Source organism: Orcinus orca, chromosome 16, assembly GCF_937001465.1.
Source record: "Orcinus orca chromosome 16, mOrcOrc1.1, whole genome shotgun sequence".
NCBI classification, from domain to species: Eukaryota; Metazoa; Chordata; class Mammalia; order Artiodactyla; family Delphinidae; genus Orcinus; species Orcinus orca.
Window position 1 is genome coordinate 14,434,177 of NC_064574.1, and position 27,221 is coordinate 14,461,397.

The following is a 27,221-nucleotide window of genomic DNA, read 5'->3' on the forward strand; positions in this document are numbered from 1 at the left end:
ATTTCTTCTAGTGGTGAACTGGTGAGGTGGTCAACTGGGAAGACTTGCTATTACGGCTCTGGTAGCTAAGGAATGAGATCCGTGCGTCGCGGACTGATGTCAGCTTATGAGCGCCTCTTGTGTTGCCCTTTTTCTCAACAACCAACCAGACACGCCTGGAAGTTCCTTTTGGAGGATCCGGAGATCTGAAGAAGGGAAATGAAATCCAGATTAATTGGAGAAAACTTTTCTCAGCTCTCCCTACACAGATGGTTCAAGAGTGTTTCCTGATAGTATCTGAATTTACCGTTTTTGTTGTTCCTGCTACCTGAGGATTCTGAAGCTCTTAGATCGAGTACAGATTTACATAGCAGAGTCTGGTATCAGACATGTCTTTGATGGGAATTTCTCTTACAAAGTGACACTTATTTCCTACAGAGATAGACAGCTAGACTGCTCCGTGGGTAATTTGCCAGAAGGTCCTGAGTGGGTTCACATCAGTGGTGACGGAGAATGAAGTCATTTTTATTATTACTTCACTACCATCCCTTGGATTCTTTCTGCAGGAAAGATTGTCACTTTCCAACCATGATGTCATTGAATTCATTCCTTGTCAGTTTCCTGAAGGATAGCCCAGCACCTTAAGAGGATCAAGGAAAGTGGCTGATTCGTTGTGTGAAGAGATTACCCTGAAACCATCAGTGGCCTTTCATGTCCTATTCTTGAAACCTAAGGTTATAGCAATGACGATTTTTCAGGTCCTTGCCTACCCCACCCTTTTTTTCAGATTATATTGTCTACATGAGCTAAAAGCGGTTCTTAGTTAATCGACGGATCGGTGTGCTTCTTAATTTTTATCCACTGATCCAGCACCCGTGTCAAGTAGATTGGATTGCTCGTCAAGCGAAACAACTGGTCTCATGTAGATGGGAATGATTTTTTGCGTGTGAACTTACTGGAAAATTAGGAGGAAAGGGAAATGAGTACATGGGATCGTAATTTTTTTTTTTCTAACTGGATATTTGTGTGATTTTGATTTGTAGAAGATTACAGTAGCAGAATGCATCGAGACTCAGAGTAAAGCCATGACCATGCTCACCATTGAACAGTTATCCTACCTGCTCAAGTTTGCCATTCAGAAAATGAAACAGCCAGGGGTAAGATGACACTTCCTCTTGTTATAAGTGTGAATGAGAATAGTGACCTTTGTTCTGTTAACATTTTTGTTCCTTGTAGTTGCCTGAGCTTTTCAGACACCTGGGCTTATTATTACTCTTTGGGTCTTGTGTGCCCAGATTCAGCGACCTGTAAATTAAATTTGACAACGGCATTAAGTTAATTCTCAAAAGTGAGCCCTTTGTGAGACCAAGGAGTTTAATCAGGAAATGACATATATTAGAAAGCTGGTGGGGATTTAAAATTCTGAGTGGTTGAGAAGTGAAACCTCAGACCGCATCGGGTAAGGGGGAGTCAGTAGAATTCCATTTCAGTGAGAGCTGAGTACAACCCAGTTTCTTTGTAATCAAGGCCTAATGGTGGAACCTTCAGGTAAAAGTCCACCAGTGAGATTCCTGTAAAGGGTGAGAATTTTGAAAGGGGATTTGATGTACAGCCTTTGCCCTTTAAGGAAAATCTGTCTGCGAAAGCAGGCCTGCCGCGTTCAGCTGGCAAGCGGTGTACTTCTCCGTGGTTTCCCTCCCAGAAGTCCCAGTCATATCATAGCTGTGATGGTGGTTTTGTAGTTTTTTGTGACAGGTTTCAGAAAGATGGCAGTAAAATACCTTGTTTTTAAAGATGATATGTTATGGGCTTCCCTGGTGGCGCAGTGGTTGAGAGTCCGCCTGCCGATGCGGGGGACACGGGTTCGTGTCCTGGTCCGGGAAGATCCCACATGCCGCGGAGCGGCTGGGCCCATGAGCCATGGCCGCTGAGCCTGTGCGTCTGGAGCCTGTGCTCCGCAACGGAAGAGGCCACAACAGTGAGAGGCCCGCATACCGCCAAAAAACAAAACAAAATGTTATGACAAGATAATCAACATATTATGACATTTTTCCTATGGAAACTTGGGTTCTTGGGTAGGGTTCTTTTCTGATTTACACAAAGGCACCATATGGGCTAGTGGTGACCCTTTGTGAAACTCTTCAGAGTTTGCTTTCTAAGTCAAATAAATGTATGAAATGTAGATTCTGAGTGCTTTTAGTAACCATTGTGGTTTAATTTCTTTAAAAAAAGTAGAATCTTTAGTTTTGAGATTATATTCTGAAATTTGATATCATGATGAAAAAATTCAGAGCCTGCCAGTTGGGGGTTGCTAAATTGAGAACCTGTCTCTTTCACAAAATCTCTGTCAATGGAAGCAAAAGTATATAGCCTAAGTTTTGCAAAAAAACAAACTTTGACAAGGAGAATTGATTCATGTAGATTTGTCAACACTGTGGAATTAATTATAAACCAAAAAGAAAAATCAAAGAAGGTGTGAATTTCTTATGTAAATTGTTTGTTACAAAATCAGAACAGAAAGTTGCCGATTTTTGTGGAAGCATCCTTTTAACTTAAAATGGCCAAACTGATTCTGGATGAGAGAGAGCTTGGACGACTGCAAATGGTAATCCGTTCAGATGTCTTGCTTGAGCATAATTTGGTGTTTAATGAAATCTTTTAGATTTTTTTTATTGATAAGCAAATAGTACCCATCAACAAACCAGGCCTTGCATTTTGAACTGATTCTTATTACTCCATAAGAAAGTGGATCAAGATACAAAACCTTTACACAGTCCCTGCTTTGTTTTGTTTCTGGTTTTTTTTTTTTTTTTTTTTTTTTTTTTTTTTTGCTGTGACACGTGGCCTGTGGGATCTTAGTTCCCTGACCAGGGATCGAATGCATGCCCACTGCATTGGAAGCGCAGAGTCTTAACCACTGGACCGCCAGGGAAGTCCCCACACAGTCCCTGCTTTGAAAGTAATTTGGCCCCTCAAAGGAGGAGCAAAACCTCACTAAAATTTCCGCCCATGTGTAAGATATCTGTTGGCACTTTAGGGGAACTTTATTTGGTGTGTCATCTCTAGGTGTAGCCAGATTTCACCCCCAGTCAGTTTTGATTATGGGCATTTTCAGTGTGTAGATAAGCCTCCTTCAGAATTCAGGTCTCAAGTAATGATAGCGTGTTCTTGTCCGTCTTAATTGAAGAGGCCTGGACCTGTTACTTGACTCTGTACTGAAAACAAAACAAATGACAAAACTGGAACGCAGCTGGGCCCATGATTATGGATAACCGGGCAGAATTTGAAGGTGAACCAGTTTGGAGCTTCTCAAGGGCCTATCTTGTAGAAAGTTTTAGAACTGTATTTTCTGGAACGTTGTCTCGGGTTTAAAGTACATTGCTGGTATTAATGCTTGGTCTTCCGTAGCAGTGATGGGTTTGTGTCTGTGTCTGTGCATCTTTTCTTTTATAGACAGATGCGTTCCAGAAGCCCGTTCCATTGGAACAGCATCCCGACTATGCGGAATACATCTTCCATCCCATGGACCTTTGTACATTGGAAAAGGTTGGCTTCCATCGAAAAGCCAATTGTCAAGATGATTTGAGATCCTCCCTCACTTCCCGTGCCCCATCTCGAGTTAGATGGTTCTGTGCCATTTTTATTTGGATGGAAGAACTCTCATTCCCCTAACTTCTGTAACATTTTCCCAAGGATTGCAATGGGTGTTGAAATCCACTGCTTAGCTCCCAATAGTATTATACTTCTGCTGGTGATTCTAGCTTTTTATATGAAAAAGTCACAGCTCCCAAGAATTAGTGATTTGGTTGATTTGAGCCTTACCCTTCTCTTTCTTTTGGAGGTGCTAATAAGAGCAGCAGGAAGGAAGAAGAGAAAATTAAGTGTCTGGGAGACCTTCATGTTAGCAGTGAATAAGTGGCTTCTTAGATCTTGACTTAGTTCACTGATAAGAGTATTTCTTTAATGCCTGAAAGTGTTTTTAAAGGTTCAAACTAAAATTCCATGCTGAAAAATTACACGTGGAACATTTTAGGTTGCGTATGTCATCCTGGTGCTGATTTTCAAATTGCCGGCACCAAAATATGGTTAAAGAAGAGCGTGGATGAGGAGAAAACATGACTTTATATTGCATGCATTGATGATCCCCAAAACAGTAAATCCAGCCTGCTTTGGAAAATTGTACACACCCTTATGGTATTTAACAAAAGAAGGAATTCCAAAAAGACAAGGTTGGAATCCTGGCTTCCTAAATTATTAGCTTTGGAACTTTGATTAGTTCCTTTAACATTACCATACCTCAGTTTCCCTGTCTGTAAAATGGGGATAGTGACTGCTTCCTTGAGTTTTCAGTTATGAGGCTTATGTGAGGCTGTACAATTAATAATAAATGTGTAAATATGTAAAATACCCTGGTTTGGCGGAAGAAGCTGCTTGATAGATGGCAGTGCTCTAAGATGAGAAAATTCAAGTTAGTGTGGTGAATTCAGTGAATGCATTTTTATAGAGTTATAGATCTCAACTGTAATAGCATCTTGGGAAATGAGTAGAAGCATTAATTAATTTGGCAGATGACTGCGAAGAAAATTGTGTGGGGACGCAGGTGTTACTGGTTGTGGCTTATAGAGACTCACTGGTGATTATTTTCTGTGGCTTTTCTTCCCAGAACGCTAAAAAGAAAATGTATGGCTGCACAGAAGCCTTCCTGGCTGATGCAAAATGGATTTTGCACAACTGCATCATTTATAATGGGGGTGAGTGGATTAGATGACTCTTAAGAGTGAGAGTATGCTGTGTGTGTTGCCCGTTCTCCTGCCCTTCATAAAAAATCAGGCTCTTTTTTCATGCATCAGGGCCAATAGCTGAGAATACTGGTGTATAGATTGCTGACGTGTGTGAACGGGGGGCAGTGACTACATGCATTTTAAGGTATGAGCTGATGTCCACAGTGGCTTGTGACTATATGATGCTTTTACCTGTCCTTTAAAAAAAACCCTTATTTTAATGGAGGAATAATTACATAAAATAAAAAGCACAGATTTTACAGGTACATTCCATGAATTTGACAAATGTGTAACCACCTCTGTAACTACAACCCCAAATAAGATCCTAGAACATTTCTGTCACCCCATTATATTCCCAATTGCCCCTCTCCAGTAAATCCACCCTCCTGAAAAGGAACTATTCTGTTTTCTGTAACTAGAGATTCGTTTTACATATTCTAGAATTTCATACCAGTGGAGCCAGAGTGCCCGCTTTTATGCCTGGCTACGATGACACAGTGTAATATTTTGGGGATTCATTCATGTTGTGTCTCTCAGTGGTTTGTTTCTTTTTATCGCTGAGTGGTATCAATATATATATAGTTTTTATAAATTATCTTATTTATTTATTTTTGGCTGCGCTATGTCTGTTGCTGTGCACGGGCTTTCTCTAGTTGTGGCGAGCGGGGGCTACTCTTCGTTGCAGTGTGCGGGCTTCTCATTGCGGCGGCTTCTCTGGTTGTGGAGCATGGACTCTAGGCGCGTGGCCTTCAGTAGTTGTGGCATGCGGGCTCAGTAGTTGTGGCTCGCGGTCTCTAGAGCGCAGGCTCCAGTAGTTGTGGCGCACGGGCTTAGTTGCTCCGTGGCATGTGGGATCTTCCCGGACCAGGGCTCAAACCCGTGTCTCCTGCATTGGCAGGTGGATTCTTAACCACTGCGCCACCGGGGAAGTCCAGTAACAATATTGTATCAACATACAATTTATTCATCCATTCCCTTTGTTGATGTTGTGGATATTTGGATTGTTTTCAGTTTTTGGCTGTTGTGAATAAAGCCACTGGGAACATTCTTATACAAGTCTTTGTATGGACACATGCTTTCATTTCTCTTGGATAAATACCCAAGACTGGTATTGCTAGATCATTGAGTAGGTTTATATTTAAATTTATAAGAAATTTTACCAAACTGTTTTGCAAATTGGTTGTATTATTTTACATTCCTTCTAGCAGAGTATATGAGGATCTTTGTTGCTCCACGTCATTGTCAACATTTGGTATTATCTGTTTTTAATTTTGCCTATTCTTGAAGGCATGAAATATTATGTCATGGTGGTTTTGCCTGTCTCTAATGACTAATGGTACTGAGTATCTTTTCATGTGCTTATTAGTCATTTGTATATCATTTGTTGGTGAAACATCTATTCAGATCTTTTGCTCATTTCAAAAATTGGGTGGTTTGTTTTTTATTATTGAGTTTTAGGAGTTCTTTATATTCTGGTTAAAGTTTTGTCAGTTGCATTTTTGTGGGTTAAGCCTTCTGGACAGAATGGAGGAGAGCTCCCATTAAAATCTCCTCGATGGGCACCTTTCCCATTGTCCTACCCTCTCCCACAATCCTCTCTGTCTGCCTTCTGGCCAGGTAGATCTTTCAGGGTCCTGCCCTGTTCTCTTCTTCCCGTCCCCTGCTGGAACACTCTTCCCCTCTTTGCTTTGATGAGTTTTCCTTATCCTTCAGTCTCAGCCTCTCAGTCCTCTGAGGAGCCTTCCTTCATGACCTAGACCATACTATGTACTCTTGTTAAGGGCTCTCACAGTACCTGTACTTCCCCACGGCAGTATTTTATCACACTTTCTGGATGGTGCTTTTTTTCATTTGAGTTGCTCGCCAGGATGTAAGCCCTTTAAGGGCAGATGCCAAACTTGTTTCCTGTATACCCTTGGGCCTAGCGTAGACTGTCGTTAGCTGATGTTTGAGCAAAGACATATGAACGGATGGCTATCTGCTTAAAGTACGTGTTTTGCATTATTAACTCAGTAGCAGGGTTGGGGTGCAGGGAGGGGAGAAAGAGAGGTACCCTAGACATTGAGAATTTGTGTAAATGTTATAAACTCAAATATATAGAAAGGGCAGTAAGATCGTATAAACAAATGAATGAGCTCAGGTAGCAGAAAAATAACATAAGCCAGGGTGACCACTGGCCATGGGGAGAGCGAGTGACTGCGGAGAACAGGGAACTCCTGCCTGGTCTGGAGGGGTATCTCCCCTGGACACTCCAGTGGTTTATTGGATACAGAGTTCTTAGCTCTTCTGGGTTTTCAAGACAGGCCAGAAATCTAGGTATTTGTGTGTGCGCGTATGAAATCTTTTTGCCACCAAATTCACAATTTCTTTTTTTTTATTTTATTTTATTTTATTTTTTTCACAATTTCTAAAAATTGTCATAAGGTTCTAAGAAAACACGGCTTTTTGGCCATCTTGTTCTCTGGTTTCGTGTAAAGGTTCAGGGTTAAGAGTTAGACCTGGGGCCATATCCTCAACTCGTTAGCTAAATGGTCTCATATAAGTGATGACTCCTGAGCCTTGGTTTACTCTTTGGTGAAATGAGAACATTCATGCCTGCTTCCTAATAAGGCTTTTTGAAGAGTTAACAAGAAAATGTATTTCAGAGCACCAGGAACAGTAGAGTTACTCAATTAAATGTCTTCTTTCTCCTGTACTATTCTTCGGTTGGCGTCTGGGACAATGGGCAGAAGAAGGCTCCTTTTCACTAATTTGAGTCTTGAGAATATAAAAGCATCTTTCAAATATTAATTCATGAGCTGTCGGAAACCAACACAAATTGTTATGTTTCAGAGAAGATGACATCTAAGCACCAAAGATTGGTTCATGGGAAAAGTCACCTAATCTGAACTGATGTTAGAAGCCAGAAATGTATGGTTTTTAACCTTTAAAAGGTTAATCCTGGAAGAAAGCAAGTTAAAATGTTGTAAGTGGAGGTATAATCCCAAGGCTGGGTATTTCTGTGTTTCCATTTGAATTAATCTTATTTTCTTATTCCCTCAGGAAATCACAAATTGACGCAAATAGCGAAAGTAGTCATCAAAATCTGTGAGCATGAGGTATGTGTTTCCTGCTGTCCCCTTTTAAGTGTACCTAGAATGAAGGCGTGGGGTGATTGAAGTTTCCATTTGCGGAATCTCCCAGTGGGTAGCTCTGGTAATTTTGGAATTTGTTGAGGTACAGATAGCGCCCCTCTCTTCAAGGAAAGTAAAAGCAACAGATATGCCATAATATGTTATAAATCAACACCCTAATCTTAGCTCTAAGAGAGATGGGAGTTTTCAGCCTTGAGTTGTGGTCCAGCACTGCACATCCTGAGTCTTTGGGGTCAAATAGAGTTTATGATTGCTTTGCCCCACAGTCTGTGGCATCCCCTCAGGTCCCTTTCAGTCTTCTTGCAGAAGGTATTTGGGTTTTGACATTATTTGCAGGAAAGGTCCTGAGTTTCTCTGAGAGTGGCCCAGGTGTCCTGGAAAAACACCCCCTAGTTTTGATGGTATGGATGAAATGAAGCTCCTGGGCTGGGTGCCCTGAGGCTCTAGTGGTTGCAGGACAGGCTGATGGCAGAAGTGGTACAGGGGAGCCTTTCTTCGTTAGATCCCTGTTGTGAGCACAGAAAACTGAGATGTAATGGCCTTCAGCCTGTCTGCACTCTCATCTATCCATCCGTTCATTTGTAAAGAAAACATTTGGATATCTTAGGATATGTCCATGTCTATATATTTGTATAGAGAGAGTTCTATAATGTACATTTTTCACTCTGAGTGTTTTCCTAGGTAATTAAACAGGGAGGAAGAATAGAATTTATCATGGCTGTTCTGATGATTTATTTCCTTAGTGTAATTGTTAGAAATGCAGCTACTAGGTCTGAGGCTGTCGACATGGCTTTGGGTACATACCTCTCGATTGTTTTCTGGAAATGCTACAGCGCTACTTACACAATGAACTGGAATGAACAAATGTGGTGGTTTTTCTGTGTCGTTGGCAATGTTGGAAGTTCCAGTTTGAAAACTGTTCATATATATGTTTTTGCCCCAGTGTGATCAGTAAAAAACAGTGGCATCTCACTGTGATTGTGATTGTGATTTTGATTTCTTTGATGCAAGTGGTGATGGACTGTTTTTTGATATGCTTGTTGGCGACTTGGAGTTGTCTCTGGGCGAGTTGTTCAGTTGTTTCCCCCTTGAGGATTCGTTTCCCTTGATGTAGGTGCTGAAGCCTAGACTTTTCATTGGTGGGTGGTCATAATGTAGAATTTATTGAACCCAGATGCTCTTTGTCTGGCAATTCTGAACCTACCTGTTGGCAGCACAGTGCTGCTTTGTGGGCTCCAATGCCAGGGCTGTCCTGGGCTTGATGTTGCCGCTTTGTTCTACCCAGTACCTTTGGAATAGCCCAGAAGGAGAGTGGGTAGAAGGAAGAAATATGGTCCACCATTCACTCATTCATTCATTTATTCATTGCCCTCAATCGGTCAGTCCATTATAATTAGTAATTACTTTAAAGTTATTAATTAATAATCATTAGTTGAGCACCTGCTATGTGTCTGGCACCCTGTCACTTGAAGTGCTTTACATTTATCTCATCTAATTTTTATAATAATTCTGTTTGGTAGGTACTGCTTTCACCCCCATTCTATGAGGTGAGGAAATGGACTCTCAGACAGCATAAGCAACTTTTCCTAAAGTTCTAGAGCTAGGATGTAGTGGAGTCTGAATTTAGATCCAAGCAGGGAGTTTCCAGGGCCTTTAGTTCTAAGTCATGACGGTTCTCTGGGGGGAATGCACTTTCTCAAGAGAGAGGACGGTCAGTTACAGAATTTTCAGTTATCCGTGGAAATAAAATAGAGTAACGTGGTATTAATTAATTGCTGTGCATGGTGTGATTAGAGATATATAGAATTGAGCATGGCAAGCAGAGGCCAGAGTCGAGGGAAGGGATTGGGGAGCTGAGACAGGTAGACTGAGGCCAGACCACACATGGCCTTGAAGGAACTGACCAGGTATTTATTTATTTATCTAAATTTATTTATTTATTTATTTTTGACTGCATTGGGTCTTCCTTGCGGTGCGTGGGCTTCTCATTGCTGTGGCTTCCCTTGTTGCGGAGCACGGGCTCTAGGCGCGTGGGCTTCAGTAGTTGTGGCACTCAGGCTCAGTAGTTGTGGCTTGTGGGCTCTAGAGCGCAGGCTCAGCAGTTGTGGTACACGGGCTTAGTTGCTCCATGGCATGTGGGATCCTCCTGGACCAGGGCTGGAACCCACGTCCCTTGCATTGGCAGGCGGATTCGCAACCACTGCGCCACCAGGGAAGCCCTGACCAGGTGTTTAGATTTCATTGTTAGTTTTTCAACCTTGGCACTACTGACATTTGAGGCCAGAGACATCTTTGTTGCAGGAGCTGTCCTTGTACCATCATAGACTCCAGTCTCAACTGTCCACCCCCAGTTGTGATGACCGATGACCGACAATATCTCCAGTTATGCCAAGTGTCCCTGGAAGGGTTAAACTGTCCCAGTAGAGAACCACTGGTCTAAGGAGAGGGACCAGATGGGACCTGTGTTTGTAGAAGGTGGCTCTGGCTGCTCTGTCTGTGTGGGGAATGGACCAAGCTTAGGAAGCTGGGAGACATGGTCCAGCGAGAGATGATGGCTGCTGGGGCTAGGTGGGCGAGTCGGGGCTGGTGAGAAATAGTTGGACTGATGTCCAGGGTGTTCCCCACTGTGGGACTTAGGTTAGCTAATCTCACCTGCCAATATCATCATGCATTTCTTGAGGGCCTGCAGATACAAGACCCCTGGCAATGACACATTCTAACACATTTTTGCTTTACAGATGAATGAAATCGAAGTTTGTCCAGAGTGTTATCTAGCTGCTTGCCAAAAACGAGATAACTGGTTTTGTGAGCCTTGTGTAAGTTGGATTTCCTTTCTTTTCTTTGTTTTCTGAACTCTATGCCTTGGGTGACCCAGGACAGCTTTCTGCAGGTGGCTTATTGGATGAAACTTTGGATAAAGTTTTAAAATAATTTTCTTACTGAAAATTAAGTTACGGCAGAATGGGAGTAATCCAGGTGGGATAAACCTCTTTGGCTGAAAGGTTATGTGCCAGAGGTCGTGTCACGATTTACTGGGTTTATTAGCCCTCGAAAACAGCAGGATGCAGAGTGAAAAGCAGCTCATCAGAGAGGAGAGACATGCCAAAGTCACGCAGATGACGAGCCGGTCGTGTTAAATGAGTGTTACTTACAAATCACGTTGGGTCTGTTTTAAGAGGTTTGGAAATCCCTCCCAGGGTTAACTCCATGGTCTCTCCAAACCATGGTTCTTGAGGCTAGGATTGGGGTGGGGAGAGAAAGTCACCCCAGTTGTCCCTATGGATCTGTATTTTCCAAACTGCTGTTCTGCAGAGAAGTGTGTCGTTGGGGTGAGCTGGGAGGATGGGGGTGCGGGGGGAGGGTATTGGGCCGCAAGATTGGGCAAGTAGAGTTGAGAATCCAAACACAGTTTGTCTTTTCCTGCATTTCGAGATGGACATCTGAATCGTTAAGGCCCTGAGTAGCTCTCGGTAAAGAATAAAGTTAGCTAATGCCGTCCCTTACTATATGCTGGATGTAAGGTGCCTTTAACCCTCCAGCTTAACAGAGGGTGTAGGTATAACTGTCCCTGTGTTGCCCAGAAAGGTACAGTCTCTTGTTCGCTCCCACCCGGGCAAGAGCGGCACAGCCAGAGTTGAAGCCTCGTTTTGGTCAGTGCTCGCTGCTTTTTGGTTTCCCCGTTTAACCCCATTCCCAGCCTTGCCCGGGGAATGGCCGCACATGTGGTGACTGCCACCTGGGGAGACCCTGCTGGAAGTTGTTTGCTTTCATTCTGTGGCCTGTATCAACTCTGCCTTAGCTTCCCCTCACCCACCGAGCTCTACGTGTGCATCTTGCCGTCGAATACATACAAACTCTGGCTTTTGTTTTTCTTTTCCTAGAGCAATCCACATCCTTTGGTTTGGGCAAAACTGAAGGGGTTTCCATTCTGGCCTGCGAAAGCTCTGAGGGATAAAGATGGGCAGGTTGATGCCCGTTTCTTTGGACAACACGACAGGTGGGAGTTAAACACAGGCTTCAAACGCGTAGCTGTGACTGAACCTTTGATCCTGTCAGTGAATACAAGAAGGGGCGGTGGGTACGGCTATTATTTTATTGTCTCGATACCAGCCAGTGATGTTGCACTTTAAAAATCCTGTCCTGGGCTGTGTTAATGAGCCTGATCGCACAGGCTTCAGTGTTCTCAGGTGTGTTGGAAAAGAATCTTGCTTTCGTGGTTTTGTGGACGCAGCCGGCATCGGCATAGGTTCCACGGTTATTTTAAGTGCTGCTGTTCTTTTCTGGGTTTTTCCGCAGTAAATGAAATCACCGCACAAATTGCTTTTCAAAATAATGCTTTCAGGGATCAGAAGCATTTCCCCAGATTGCCGGTAAAATGAATCTCCCATCGTTGTGCTGGGTAGTCCCTTTTCTGTGGAGCTAAAATGGGAAATTACAAGGGCTTGCTGTTTGACAGGTGTGAGCCCTCCCTGCCAGCCTTCCTGCCCTCCCCTCTCCCTCTCTCAGCGACGTGAATTATTCCAGCTAATAGCACTTCTCTGTGGAGTGCAGCCCCCTGCGTGCTTCAGAACAACAGGCAGACAGAGATGAGCGGCGGGTAATTTCTTGGTTCTCTTTTAGCAAGAGTTACATTGTGAGTAAATGAGGCAAAAACCCTCCCGAAACCCTACCAAGCAGTCTGAGAAAGAACGCGTGCGCGCGCGTGTGTGTAGGAGAGAATATTTAACAGACATAGTTTGAAAATTATACCCACTCACAGAATGTACAGAAAATACACTTCCTCATTTTAAACAACACCAGAATTTGAAATATTGCTCTTTGTTAAATTTTGCTTGTCATCTTGCCAAAAAAAAAATAAAAAGAATATCAAAGTAATCTGAAATCATTTACCAGGAATCCCGGCAATCCGTTGATAGGAGACAAAATGGAAATCAGCTGAGATGGTTCTAGGTTTGATAGGAAGTATTATACTTTGATTTTGACTATTTTTGGGGAAGTTTTTCTAAAATTCCTTTATTCATTCAAAGAAACATGTCTTTGGTGCCTGCCGTGTGCCACGCTGAGTACTAGATGCTGGGATACAGGAGCGAGCAGGCAGACACTGCCCGTCGGAAGGGGGGAAGGCAGATGACATACAAGTGGGGAATAGACAGTATGATCTCAGGTCAGGAGGTAGTGGTGGGACCGGGTGAAGATCTGGGTAGAGGGACCAGAGAGAGCAGGGACTCAGGTAGGGAAAGGGCAGGCCAAGGCTGAGTTAATTGCTCAGGGAAATCCATGAACACAGTGTGGTTTGAACAGGATAAGGGAGGAGAGGGTGGGTAAGAGGTGGGATCAGAGGGCTGGGCTGGGCCTGGGTCACCAGGGTGGCTTTGGTCAGAAGTCTGGCTTTTATTTGAAGAGCAAGAGATATAGCAGGTTGTACATCTTCCTGCCTCTTCATTAGAGCATGGCAAGTGTTAATGAACCATCTTGATGATTGGGATTATTCTATAGTGTAACTCAGTGTGGATAATACCTAGGATATCCATGGCGGGGGGCAAGCATTGCTGTCCCCCAAGCACCAGATATTCCCAGAGCCTTAAGAGTCGTGGATTCTCCAGCTGTGCCCACTCTGCATGGACCTCTTAATCCTGCCTGCCTGACAGCCATTGAAGGTGGCTTAGGGGCCATGAGCTTCACCGGCCCTGTTTCCAGAGGCTGTTTCCCTTGAACTTGCAGGTGTAGGTTGGTTCTGGGTGGGAGCTGTCCTGGAAGCCGGTCCCCCTACATTTGTAAAATAGACAGCTGCCCAAGTCTGATGCCCCACGAGATTTCCTTAACCGTCCCTCCGTGGTGTCTCTTGTCCCCTTGGAGGGGACCTGTCGAACTGTCGGGCTCATTTTGGGTGCAGGGTGCACATTGGGGGAGTCGTTAAGGATATCCCGGTGGTGGAGGGACTGTAGGTAGGAGTTGTAGGGAGGTTTCAGTTGGCCTTGGGCAGGGAGTCCCTGACAGCTGTAGTGGAAGCCACTTCTAAAAGGATGGACGTCCTTTCCTTCCCAGGATGTGTTTAAAGCAGAATGGGGCAGGCTTGTCGACAGCCTGCTCTGGGTCTGACCCAGAAACAGGACATGGACTCAGGGGAGGCTGCAAGGGTTGTGATGTGCTGTCCCTTCTCGGGGAGCTCGCTTCGAGGTTGCAGAGCCAAAACATAAGCCTGGACCAGGGGTGAGCAAAATAAGACGGGGCAGCAGAATAAGAAATAGCACAGACCACTGCATGTTCATTGTCATGTTTTTTTTTGGCCGCTCTGTGTGGCTTATGGGATCTTAGTTCCCCAGCCGGGGATTGAACCTGGGCCCTTGGCAGTGAAAGCCGGGAGTCCTGACCCGTGGAATTCCCCCATTGTCAAGTTAATAAATGTTAGAGAGAGCCCCTGGAGGCTTTTGTTCTGAAGAGTCTCATCATGGGCTTTTTGTCCTTTAAAAGATTTTGCCTTTTTTTTTTTCAGTTTTATTTTACAGACACTATTATATACAAATGTAGAAAATATTTTATCAAATGCCTGCAGAGCTTAAAAAAATAGCTTTTTTTTTTTTTTGGGCTTCCCTGGTGGTGCAGTGGTTGAGAGTCCGCCTGCCGATGCAGGGGACACGAGTTCGTGCCCCAGTCCGGGAGGATCCCACATGCTGCGGAGCGGCTGGGCCCGTGAGCCATGGCCGCTGAGCCTGTGCATCCGGAGCCTGTGCTCCGCAACGGGAGAGGCCACAACAGTGAGAGGCCTGCGTACCGCAAAAAAAAAAAAAACTTTTTTTTTTTAAACTGTGTTAAAATGCTGAGTTTATTTCACATGTATATTTTTGTCTCCTCACCATCTCCATTTGTCTGACCACTACTACTACTATGTTCTATCATAACATTCCATACATACTTAAAACCAAGCAAAGGGTGGAGTTCCATCTTTAAAAACTAAACAGGCATTTTGGACAACACATTCTTGGCAATGGAACCTGGACAACATTTATTGGACACGGTAGGGAAAGTTCTCACTCTGTGTTGTAAAAAGGACAGACAGCCAGATATCAACTGTTACAGAAATGAACTAAGACAGAAAAGTTTAACAAACGGTTTAAACTATTTTCTTAAAGAGACTTCCTCCACTACCAGAGATCTTGAATAGCCTCCTGGTCAGTCATCGGAAACAGTTATTCACATAATTGACGAATTTGGCTTCCGCTTTGGGAAGGGAACCACCTTTTTCTATACTTGCTTGCATTTTTGCTTTAATGTCTTCTACAGAGCTAGGTCCTTTTCGGTGTCTTAGAAGTTTTTTTTTTCCTGTTTTTTGAAGGATTCTTGACCTTTTGATTTTGGGGTTGATGGTTTTGAGGCTTTTTCATTCTGGTTTGATTTTTGTGCACTTTTGGCTGGAGTATCCGTACAGGTTTCTTTACTGGAGCTTTTTCTTCAGCTTCCTCATCATCAAAGTCGTCACCATCATCATTTTCATCATCATCATCGTCATCTTCATCAGCAGCAAGTTTTACTTTTTTCTGTGGAACCTTGCTACCACTTCCAGGGGCAGTTTTAAAAGAGAAAAGAAAGTGCTTTATGTCTGAGTGCAGGAGAATGAGATTTGGGGGATAATTCTCTTTTCAGAGGTGTAGTCTAGGATGCAGACTGTTTTCTTACTCGCTACCAACCCAGAGCCAAAGGGGATTTATTACTGTTTTAGTGGATTAAAATGGCTAAGCTATTGAGCCTTTGAATGTCGTAGCTGAGTTTCGTGTCACGTGTGGTCCTTGGGACAGAACGTGCCTGTTGAGTGGATCGTTAACTAACCACTCAAACCAAGTCATTTGAAAAAAAAGGAATATGTATTTAAGAATCTTGGAAAATCCACTAGGCTAATTTGGTTTGCATTAAGGAAAAAAAAAACAATTCTGGAAACAACCTAAATGACCATCGAGAGAGATCAATGGATAGAGAAAATGTGGTCTGTCCATACAGTGGAATAATGTTCAGCCTTAAGAAGTATGTGGCGTCATGGCTGAACCTGGAGGACTTCAGGCTAAGTGGGGTAATACGCCAGTCCCAGAAACACAGATACCACATGACTCCATTTGTACGAGCTATCTAAAATAGTCAAATTCATACAATCAAAGAGTGGAACGGTGGTTGCCAGGGGCTGGGGGCAGGGAGAAATGGGGAGTACTAATCAACAGGTGTAAAGTTTCAGTTAAACAAAATGAATAAGCTCTAGAGAGCTGCTGTACCAACATATACCTATAATCAGCTGTTGGAAAAAAAGTGTTGCCTGCCCTCTCAGTAAACAAAGGATATTGCAGCCATCAAGCCAGTAAAAGACCCTGGATGGTGAGCCCTGAGGGAACTCAGGCTGGAGACAAACAGGTAGCCCGCTGCCCCACCCTCAGCCACTGTAGCCACCCTAAGCGGTGCACCCTGAGGACACTCGGGATGGGAAGGCACAGGCTCCTGTCCTTGACAGCTAAAGTGCATATCAAAGGAATGATGTCAGTGAGCCCTGATGCTTACATCTTCCCACACATGGAAAAAAATGCTAAATTCTTTAACTTGAGATGCTTGGTTTTCTTTAATTAACGATAATCTTTGAAGTTCCCACTACCTGGTCTTTGTTGCAAAATCTCCTGTATATACTGGCTCCTCCCTGACCTCTTGGGAGCAGTCCCTCAGCGTGATCTGAGAGGCTGCGTCCAGGCTTAAGTCCTTTTTAAAAAAAAAAAATTAATTATTATCTTTGGCTGCTTTGGGTCTTTGTTGCTGCATGCAGGCTTTCTCTAGTTGCGGTGAGCAGGGGCTGCTCTTCGTTGCGGTGTGTGGGCTTCTCATTGCAGTGGCTTCTCTGTTGCGGAACACGGGCTCTAGGTGCGCAGGCTTCAGTAGTTATGGCTCCCGGGCTCTAGAGCACAGACTCAATAGTTGCGGCGCTTAACCACTGCGCCACCAGGGAAGTCCAAGTCCTCAGTTTTGTCCGCCAAATAAATAATTCTCAACTTTTAGGTTGTGCTTTGTTTTTCAGTTGATACGGCAGTTATGTGTGATGCACTTAAACGTTTCTTCAGAGGGTAGAACTCATGTTAAGTGTTCTTGCACAATAAATTGTAAAAAACTTAAGAATCTTGGAAATGACCACAGTTGACTTAAACTCCCTTTCTCTTTTGCACTCCCAGGGCCTGGGTTCCAATAAATAATTGCTACCTCATGTCTAAAGAGATTCCTTTTTCTGTGAAAAAGACCAAAAGCATCTTCAACAGTGCAATGCAAGAGATGGAGGTTTACGTGGAGAACATCCGCCGGAAGTTTGGGGTCTTTAATTACTCTCCATTCAGGACGCCCTACACGCCCAACAGCCAGTACCAAATGCTGCTCGACCCCTCCAACCCCAGCGCTGGTGCTGCCAAGATAGACAAGCAGGAGAAGGTCAAGCTCAACTTTGACATGACGGCGTCGCCCAAGATCCTGATGAGCAAGCCGATGCTGAGCGGGGGCACAGGCCGCAGGATCTCCTTGTCGGACATGCCACGCTCCCCCATGAGCACCAACTCCTCCGTGCACACAGGCTCCGACGTGGAGCAGGACGCCGAGAAGAAGGCCACGTCCAGCCACTTCAGCGCGAGTGAGGAGTCCATAGACTTCCTGGACAAGAGCACAGGTCAGCCCCAGGTGGGAGAGGGTACAGGGGCCCCCTGGGACACAGGGGCGCTCCCATCGGGGCCACACCTGTCTGGCCCTACCTGGTGAGCATCACAGAGTCAAAGAGAGCTGCGTGGCGTTTCATCCCAGTGGAGCAAGTTTTAATTTTTAACTGAGTAACCCATTGGGATTCTTGCTGTTAGGGACCCAAAAAATGAGAAAAGTGTTCCCCAAAGGCCAGCTGGATGTCGTTCCTAGAAGTGGGCAGAGGTGGCCAGAAATCCTTCAGAGTTCTGTTCAAATGCCTCTGAGATGAATCACAACTTCCTACAACAGTTTTTTTCTTTCTCAAGAATTTTATTTTAATTGAAACATTTTTCTATCAAAACCAGATATTCACATTACTTAAGGCTCGAATATTAGAGGAACATGTAAGGGAAACAAGCATATTCTCTCCCCAGAGCAGTCCCACTTCTTAAAGGTCCACCCGTTTAACGGTTGTGTTGCACTTTGGAGCCTTGCTGCTGTAGCAGTGGTGACGAATGAGGATGCTGGTCTCAGATTAGATCCCAGCTCTGCTACTCACTAGCCCTGTGGCTTTAGGCAAGGTACCTAATCCCTCCGTGGCTTGGTTTCCTTACCGGTAACACGACCATAATGATAGGACCTACCTCAGGTTCTTGTGAGGATAAATGAACCACCATACATAAAGGGTTTAGGACAGTGCCTGAAACAGTAAGTGCTACAAAAATGTTGGCTACTATATTATTTCTTCTGGTAGTTGCTCATCCCATGCCTGTGTGGATTCAGAGAGGTGTTACAAATGAGGGATGCTGGCTGAGTGTAACGAAAGCAAGGGTGACTTAAATTGAATTCTTTCTATCCAGACAGTTTGGTTGCATATTAAAACCTTTAAGAACTCTGTTTCCACAAGGAAATGGGTGTACTCTCATTTTTCTTGAAACACGGCCTTCACTCTTTGTTCTTTCTTGTTGTATCTTGGAGAAGCATGGGTAGAAGGTAGCTCCACACTGAACTTGGTAACGGAGGCAGCTGGCCCTGAGGCTCTGGGTTGGGGAGACTTTTGATGAACCCCAGGACACACGCCCTATTCTCAAGGGTTTCAGCCCATGGAATGTCCACAGGAATGTGGACTTAACTGTTTTCACATCTTAACATTCTTCCAGAGAAATGGGAAATCTGCATTTTAATATAGAATCTCCAGTTATGAAATGTCAGCTCAAAATGTCTTAAGATATTTTCCAGAATGAATAAAGCACATCTACAAGTTGGACCAGTATTAGACCTCTGGCCAGAGCATTACCCTTGGAGAGCCTTTCAGACACCACCCTCCCAATTCTTTCCTTCACGTAAGAACTCTTTAAGGAGCAGGTGTCCGGAATTCCCTGGTGGTCCAGTGGTTAGGACTCCATGCTCTCACTGCTGAGGGCCTGGGTTTGATCCCTGGTCGGGGAACTAAGATCCCACTAGCTGCATGGTGCGGCCAAAAAAAAAAAAAGAAAAGAAAAGGAGCAGGCATCAGTTAAGAGACCACCAATGTCCCCGGAAGATAAAATGATGAGGACTTAGTGTTAAACTCAAAGAATTCCACTCATTTCGGTTCGTGTTGTTGCTTCTTTCTGGTTTGCTTATTTCAAGTACTGCTTGTCGCTGCTCTCCAGATGACTATAGGTGGAGTAGAGAGTTAATTACCAACAGCTTTTGATTCTTCAGAATAAAGGCTGCAGTCTTTCTCCAGGTCTGATCCAGCCATGTGGTCGAGGGACTCACAGTTGAGTTATAGAGCTTCGTTCTGATGACATAACTTATGTTCACCAGCCTCAGAAAAAACTTCCGTTTTGCCCCCTGGTTTCTGAGCAGAGTCCTTAAAAGCTTACTTTTATTCCATGACATGATTCCATTTAAGCCAAGTTAACATGGTATGTAATCACACAAACTCCTCAGCCTTTTAGTTCTCATAGAGATCATGCTTTTGAGAAAGAGTTTTAACTCGGCAGCAATCCCATGAATTACTGTTGCCTGAACTTTGACTGCTATGATATTTTGCCATAATCTTAAGTACCACCTATTTTATTACATTCTTAAATATTAAATCTGCAATTTATAAATTGCAGACGCAGTTTCTAAATGCTAAGCTAAATAAAGTATATAAGTTCATGTGTTTAAATTTTTTGCTGTGCTTTTTCCTGATACACGTGAAATTAGCACGTAACTTGTAAAATAAAACATGTTGGTCTCTGAACCACTATTGATGTTCCAGCACCATATTTCAGGAAACATAGTTTTAGAGGAATAAGAAGAACACGTGTAATGGGTTTAATTAAGCTTCTCTCTTTCCTCAAGAGGTTCAGAGGTTGAAATGACGTCAGAATTCCTGACAAAACTCCTTATTACATGAGTGACTTTTGAGGTGGTAAGTTTGCAGATACCCCATTTCAGTAGAATTTAAAGCCGTTTCCCAAAATATAACTGCTTACTAGTATGTGCCTGGGTTATTTTGCTGATCGTGAGTTAGGCAGCCAGTGAATAGTGTAGGGAGAGAAGGTATTTATTAAAAATTGTTTTAGTCTTAGAAATTGCCCTCTTTCCTGTAAGGAGCTAGACAGTAAATATTTTAGGCTTTGTAGAGCTCTTGTTACAACAGTGCAACTCTTCAATACCTTGGTTGTGTTACTAAAACAGCCATAGGTAGTATGTGGCTGAGACACTGAAATTTGAACTCCATATAATTTGTATGTTCCATGAACTACTAATCCCCCCCCCCCCCAAACCATTTAAAAATGGTAGATACTCTTCTTAGCTTACAGGCCATACAAGAATGGGTGGTATGCCAGATTTGGCCCATGGATGGGTTTGCCAGTTTCTGTTATAGACTAAGAGAAACTCCGAGTCAGTCTCCCCATTTTACAGAAGGCAAGTTGAAGTCCCTGCGGAGAGTGCGGGGGTGCTGAAGTTCCCACAGCCAGATCCTGAATCTGGATGGGCGTTCTTTGCACTGCACACCACTGCCCTCTGCTGTTGGCAGCGATAATAGCACTTTGTGGAAGGAGAAGTGGGTTATTTATTGAAATGCCCCAACAATCAGAGAGAGTATAATTGAGACAAGACCGCGCTTTATCCAAAAGTGTGTTTAAAAAAAAAAAAAAAAAAGATTGTCATAGAAAGACCTAAGAAAAACCTTATTAGTTTCAGCAGGGAAAAATTTGTAGCCAGCCACATAAGACTACACATTGAAATAAGTTATTAGATAAAATTTTTATGAGAGTTTAGAAACCCTCCTTTTGTTTGGGGGATTGAGGAGCTCAGAATCATGTGTCTATAACCCTTAGGGCTGGATCTAGCTCTCTGAGGAGCCCTTTGCTCAGCCAGACTCCTTTTACTCCTGGAATCTTGTTGTGTTAAGGGTCAGAGTGGTTTATATTCTCCATGATTTGTCTGATTCCTCCTTTATCTAGACCTCCTGGCCAGATTGATGCCTTTGCCAGTATTTGCTTGCGGGATCCTGATTTAAGTCATTAATATGTATTAGGGTAAGAGTCCTGGGGCCTGGCTTTCACCACTCTCAATAGTGGTCCTTTGGTCTTGCAGCCCCATGTGGGTTCCTTCAGGGAGAAGGGAAGACGGTTTCAGATACTCTTTTTGTCCTGTGAAATCAATACATGTTTGTCTTAAAACAAGTGCTAGTTACAAAAACTAAAGTCAGGGATAATGCCACCTCCCACAGTCAGCCCTTAGAAATTGTTTCCTGGACTCTTTTTTTTTTTTTTTTCTTTTCGCTGCACTGAGTGGCTTGCAGGATCTTAGTTGCCCAACCAGGGATTGAACCTGCACCCTTGTCAGTGAAAGCACGGATCGCCAGGGAATTCCCATCCTGGACTACTTTGTGTTGGTTTATACATCATATTATCAAGTTGAAAATTCAGATACTTCCAGGGATCAGGCAGATATGGAAATGAGTGAGTTTTGGAAGTGATAAGGACTGGGGTGAACTAAAGCAGAAATCCGCTCGTCTTTGTGACTATTGACACACTCATGGGTGCTTGTGTGTGTAACACTTTCCAAAGCAGTACTTACTCTTCCCATACGTGTGTGCTGAGCTAGAGAGGTATGCTTTTTTAAAGGGCACTGGGGACCAGATCCCTCTGCTGGTTCTAGCCAAGTGGGGATGTGGCTCAGTGTTGCCAGATTTCTGGCTGTTCAAGAGAATTCTCAAATATTTTTAAAATGCAAACTACCCCAACTTTTACACATTGGCTCAAATTAAAAAAAAAACTATAGGGACTTCCCTGGCGGTCCAGTGGGTTAAGACTCCGCGCTCCCAATGCACGGGGCACAGGTTCGATCCCTGGTTGAGGAACTAAGATCCGGCATGCTGTGTGGCTGAAAAAAAAAAAACACAACAAAACAAACAAAACCTATAGAGCGCATCAAATGCATCTTCATGGCTTCATGGATCACCTGTTTGGTGTAGACTGTTGAGGGTTTTCTTTTTTAACTTAACCTTGTGTTCTGAATACTTTTCCATGAACTAAATAACCATTCAGGACAGCATTTCTGTCCTGTCCTAGACCATCCAGTGATTCTATGCTGTGGAGCTCATTTGTTCATGCCACCAAGAGTGGTGCAAGATGCCACCAGCCCTTTGAATGTGTATGTTGCTGCTAGGACTTTGTAAGTAGAGGAACTTCAGTGTGAGTCATTAAATCCTCCACTGCGCCCTGGGGTGTGTGGGAGGGAAGGGGCCTTTTTTTCTAATTTAATCCTACCACTCCTGTTTCATGTAGTCAGAAGGGCACTTAGCACAGTCTGGGGGTTTTGTAAACGTAGATAATAAATGATGCGTTTTAGCCCTTGCTTGTGAATTGTACATCAGAGTGTAAAATCTGATTAAATTATTTGTGACTTCAAAGGCAATTAGATCTTCCTTTGGGCAAGATTTATGACTTTATAAAAAAGGATTGGCATCTGTTTCAAGGCCTAATTGAAACGTGCATTTCCAATTGTCTTTTTGCTTTCAGAAATGTCTGTAGGGTGATTTAAAACAGGGTTTCTCAACCTCAGCACTACTGACATTTTGGGCCGGATGATTCTCTGTGGTGTCCTGTGCCCTGTAGGGTGTTTAGCAGTGTCCCTGGCCTCTACCCACTAGATGCCAGTAGCACACCCCTGCTCACAATTATCACAGCCAAAAACATCTCCAGACATTGTCACGTGTCCCCTGGGGGGCATGGTCACCACGCCAGTTCTCATTGAGAGCCATAGATTTATGGACCGTGCTTTTGAATTTCAGCCCTGATAAAACTCTGCTTAACCTTCAACTTTGAAGCTCTCCAATATTTACATTTCATTTTACATCATTTTCCCCTGAATATAAGATATGCCTTTCAGATGTTAATATTATAGAATAAATAGTCCATAATTTCACGCTGAGAGGTGACAACTATTAAGAATTGGGTGGCTAAAATTTTTTAATGTATATAATCACAGTGATGATGACAGTAATAATTTGTGTGTGTGTGTGTGATGGAATGGGATTGTACTAAACGTTTTGCTTCTTTCAACTTAGCAGTGTTTCTTTGACATCTTTCTACTTGAGTGCACATATTCTCATCATCAGTAGTAGGTAGATTTTATGAAGTCATGTGAATGCAGATGTTTTAAACAGATACATTGATTTGTTTTCTTAATGTCTGTAATGTATATATGTGTGTCTAGAGCGATTTCAAACAGGGTTTCTCAACTCATCACTACTGACATGTATATGTTAATTATATATTTATATCTCTCTATATATGGTCCTTGCTCACTTTCTAACCCCCAGTGCTGTAGACATTTTGGCCAGCTTAATATTTTCCATGTTTCTCTAGATGGTCATGAATAAAAGTCTTCAAGAACATATCAGTGATTGAACTTCGCCGGAGTCACACAATTACAGAATTCCTCTCCCTTCATTACATTTTTTATATTAACAAATACATTTTTGCACCTGTTTTAAAGTTTTTCCCCCCAACAAAACCACAGTAAAAGCAAAAACATTTTTAAAAGCGCAAAATGGCTCATAATCTAAATGCCTCTAGTTGACCCTTTTTTTCTTTTTAAACGATGAAAGGACTACACGCACATGGTTAGAATTAAAACAACAAAATGAAACCCAGCAATATTAGAGCGGTATAGAAAGGTATAAAGGAAAAGCTAAAGTTTTTAATTTTTTTATCCCCACTTCTGGGCTCCAGTTTTTCTCCAAAGTTTCCATGATTATGGGATGTGCTGCTAGAAAAAAAAATTTTACGTTCATTTAAAGATGTGGGCATGCTTTTCAGAAACATTTACACATACGGGGACATTTCTATGCACACTGGATTTTACCTTTTTCTCTTTTTCCCACACATATTTTTGTCAGGATGTAGAGATCTGAGTCTTTCTTTTTAAGGGTTGTGTGGTATGTATACCATTATTTATTTAGCCAGTCTCTAATGAATAGGCGTTTATAAGCCATCTTCCATTCCTTTGCTATTATAAATACTGTTGCAGTGAACCTTCTCGTGCATATCCAGTATCAGGGGCACTTTTATATCTATGGGGTGAATTCATAGCAATGGAACTTCGGGTCCGTGTGTTACGTATACATTAATTTTTTTTTATATTTAAAAAAATTAAAAAAAATTTTTGCCACACCACGCAGCTTGTGGGTTGTTAGTTCCCCGACCAGGGATTGTACCCATGCCCTCGGCAATGAAAGCATGGAGTCTTAACCACTGGACTGCCAGGAAATTCCCTGTACGCTTTAATTTAATTTATTTTTTATTTTTTTTTGTGTTCAAGCATCTACTTTTTATTTATTTTTTTAAACATCTTTATTGGAGTATAATTGCTTTACAATGTTGTGTTAGTTTCTGCTGTATAACAGTGAATCAGCTCTACGTATTCATATATCCCCCATATCCCCTCCCTCTTGTGTCTCCCTCCCACCCTCCCTATCCCACCCCTTTAGGTGGTCACAGAGCACCGAGCTGATCTCCCTGTGCTATGCAGCTGCTTACCACTAGCTATCTATTTTACATTTGGTATACTTTAATTTTAATATCATTATCACCTAACTGCTCTCCTGAATAGTTTTTTTTTTTTTTAATATAAATTTATTTATTTATTTTTGGCCGCGTTGGATCTTCGTTGCTGTGTGTGGGCTTTCTTTAGTTGTGGCGAGCGGGGGCTACTCTTCATTGTGGTGTGCGGGCTTCTCACTGTGGTGGCTTCCTTAGTTGCAGAGCACGTCCTCCAGGCACGCGGGCTTCGGTAGTTCTGGTGCACGGGCTTAGTTGCCCCGCAGCATGTGGGATCTTCCTGGACCAGGGCTCGAACCCATGTCCCCTGCATTGGCAGGCGGATTCTTAACCACTGCACCACCAGGGAAGCCTCTGAATAGTTTTCTGATGCCTGTGAGTGTACCTCTTTCCTCACCTACCCTGAACACTAGGTGTTATTTTTGAAACAAGTGTACCGTGCAGGTGAAAAGGATGTAGGTTGGAGATTTATCTGTGTATCTCCGTATGCCTTACCTGAGTTTACATTTATTTATGTCGAGCTCAGGGTGCTTCTTGACCATTTGTATTTTTCTGTGAGCTGCTTATCCATGTGTTTTCCTTGGATGCCTAATCACTCAGCATGCCTTTAGTAGCTGCAGAATATTGAGGAGATGGTGTAAATTGGCACCTTTGTAATGGAGAGGTTTTATTGGTTGTCATTATCATTTCTTTATTGCTTATTGTGACCACAGTCATGAGAAGAGGGACGGAGAATTCATTCTTCAGTTAATCATCTCATGTATCTGCTCATGTTGTAAATGTCTCAGGCAGCGTCAGTGGTTGGCAAGGAGCCTGTTGTGGAGCTGATATTCTCAAGGCAAAAGGGGCACCTGGACCAACTTAGATGGGGCTGGCAGGGGAGGGCTCTGAGGAGGTGGTATTGGACCCAAATGTTGAGGACGGCTGGCCAGTATGATCTGGGTGGGAGTGGTGGGTTGGGTGGGTGGGGTGTCTTTCCTCGGAAATTCCAAGTGTAAAGGCTTGAGTTGGGAGCGGACTTGATCTTGGAGGGGCCAAGCACAAGGGGCCACGTGGCTGGAGATTCCAGAATGAGGCAAGGAAAGGTCAGCTGTCTCATTGGTTTTTTTTTTATTCTGGGGAACTGGACGCCCCTGGATGGTTTTAGGTGGAGGAGTGATGTTTGCTTTCCTCGTTTAAGGCGCTGTCCCGGCTGCTGGGGGGAGGTGCCCTGGGAGGGGGTGCTGTGGCAGGTGGTAGGGGACCTGCGGGGAGCTCTTACAGGGTCTTCGTGGGAACTGATGTGTTAGGGCAGTGTTTCCCAAACCTTTTCTTCATCATCACCCCCGAAGGAGCCCTTTTAGACACTTGCTTCTTTTTTTTTTTTTTTTTTTTTTTGCGGTACGCAAGCCTCTCACTGCTGTGGCCTCTCCCGTTGCGGAGCACAGGCTCCGGACGCGCAGGCTCAGCGGCCATGGCTCACGGGCCCAGCCGCTCCGCGGCATGTGGGATCTTCCCGGACCGGGGCACGAACCCGTGTCCCCTGCCTCGGCAGGCGGCCTCTCAACCACTGTGCCACCAGGGAAGCCCCTAGACACTTTCTTCTTAATTGTCCTCCCGTGAATATTTTTTAAAATGGAGGTGGGAGCCACATAACAGAAAATTAATCATTTCAAAGTAGACAGTTCAGTGGCATTCAGTACAGCCACAACACTGTGCATCCACCACTCTTACCTAGTTCCAGGACATTTCCATCACCCCGGAACAAAACCCTGTACCTGCCAAGCAGCCACTTCTCATCCCTGCCCCCTCTCCCACCCCCATCCCTTTGCTCCATCACTGACCCCTGGCAGCCATCGATCTGCGTTCTGTTTGTATGGACGTGCTCAGTATGGATATTTCATTTCAGTGAAATCGTATAAAACATGACCTTTGTATCTGGCTCCTTTCACTTAGTGTGGCGTTTTCAAGGTCACCCGCATTGCAGCATGCATCAGAACTTCATTCCTTTATACCAGGGCTTGTCTGTGTGTTGGTGGACACTTGGGTTGTTTCCATCTTTGCATTACTGTGCATAGTGCTGTTTTGAGGATTTGAGTATAGGTTTTCACTTCTTTGGCGTCTGTACTTAAGAGTGGACCCTCATGAACTTTAAACGTATTGTATGTCCTTTTACGTACGGCATGTGTGCTTTATTTATAAAAAGAGTAAGATTTTTTTCACCCCCTAAGATCTACTTTCTGCCCCTTGAGGGTGATAGCCCTGGAGATTGGGATGGAGGTGAGTGCGAAGATTTGGGTGTATTTTGGAAGTGGTGTGCAGAGGACTCGCTGAAGGGCTGGGTAGGCTGAGGCGGGAGAGCAGAGGAGGAATTGAGACAGCGTAGACATGTTTGGCCTTGAACAACTGGGTGAGTGGTTGTGGGGAGATCAAGACGGACACAGGTGTTTCACAAATTGGGGAAGTGGGGTAGGTGGCAGCCAGGGATGGGCACTGGCCATCACTTTCTCAGAGGCGAGTTCTGCAGTGTGGGTTGCTAGGTGACCCCGAGGTGCTGTCCTGGTCCTGATTACGTGAAGCACTGCAGTACCAGAGGCCAGTGAGGGTGG

At 43.7% G+C, this 27,221-nt stretch overlaps 1 protein-coding gene across 31 annotated transcripts in view; it reads left to right on the forward strand.

The window, feature by feature from the left end:
• ZMYND8 (zinc finger MYND-type containing 8) overlaps positions 1 to 27,221 on the forward strand; it is a 126,647-nt gene that overhangs the window by 50,828 nt on the left and 48,598 nt on the right. For 30 of the 31 annotated variants that reach the window (XR_007472283.1, XM_012534154.3, XM_033433862.2 and 27 more), the window contains 7 exons: positions 1,023 to 1,136; positions 3,433 to 3,525; positions 4,643 to 4,730; positions 7,803 to 7,858; positions 10,633 to 10,710; positions 11,776 to 11,891; positions 17,089 to 17,570. Coding sequence is in view for 30 of the 31 variants with exons in the window: in XM_012534154.3 (XP_012389608.1) it covers positions 1,023 to 1,136; positions 3,433 to 3,525; positions 4,643 to 4,730; positions 7,803 to 7,858; positions 10,633 to 10,710; positions 11,776 to 11,891; positions 17,089 to 17,570 (1,027 nt within the window). In the remaining variant the exon portion in view is untranslated. Of the gene's footprint in view, positions 1 to 1,022; positions 1,137 to 3,432; positions 3,526 to 4,642; positions 4,731 to 7,592; positions 7,726 to 7,802; positions 7,859 to 10,632; positions 10,711 to 11,775; positions 11,892 to 17,088; positions 17,571 to 27,221 lie in introns of those variants that run through there. The other variant, XM_049699706.1, reaches the window with a different exon arrangement.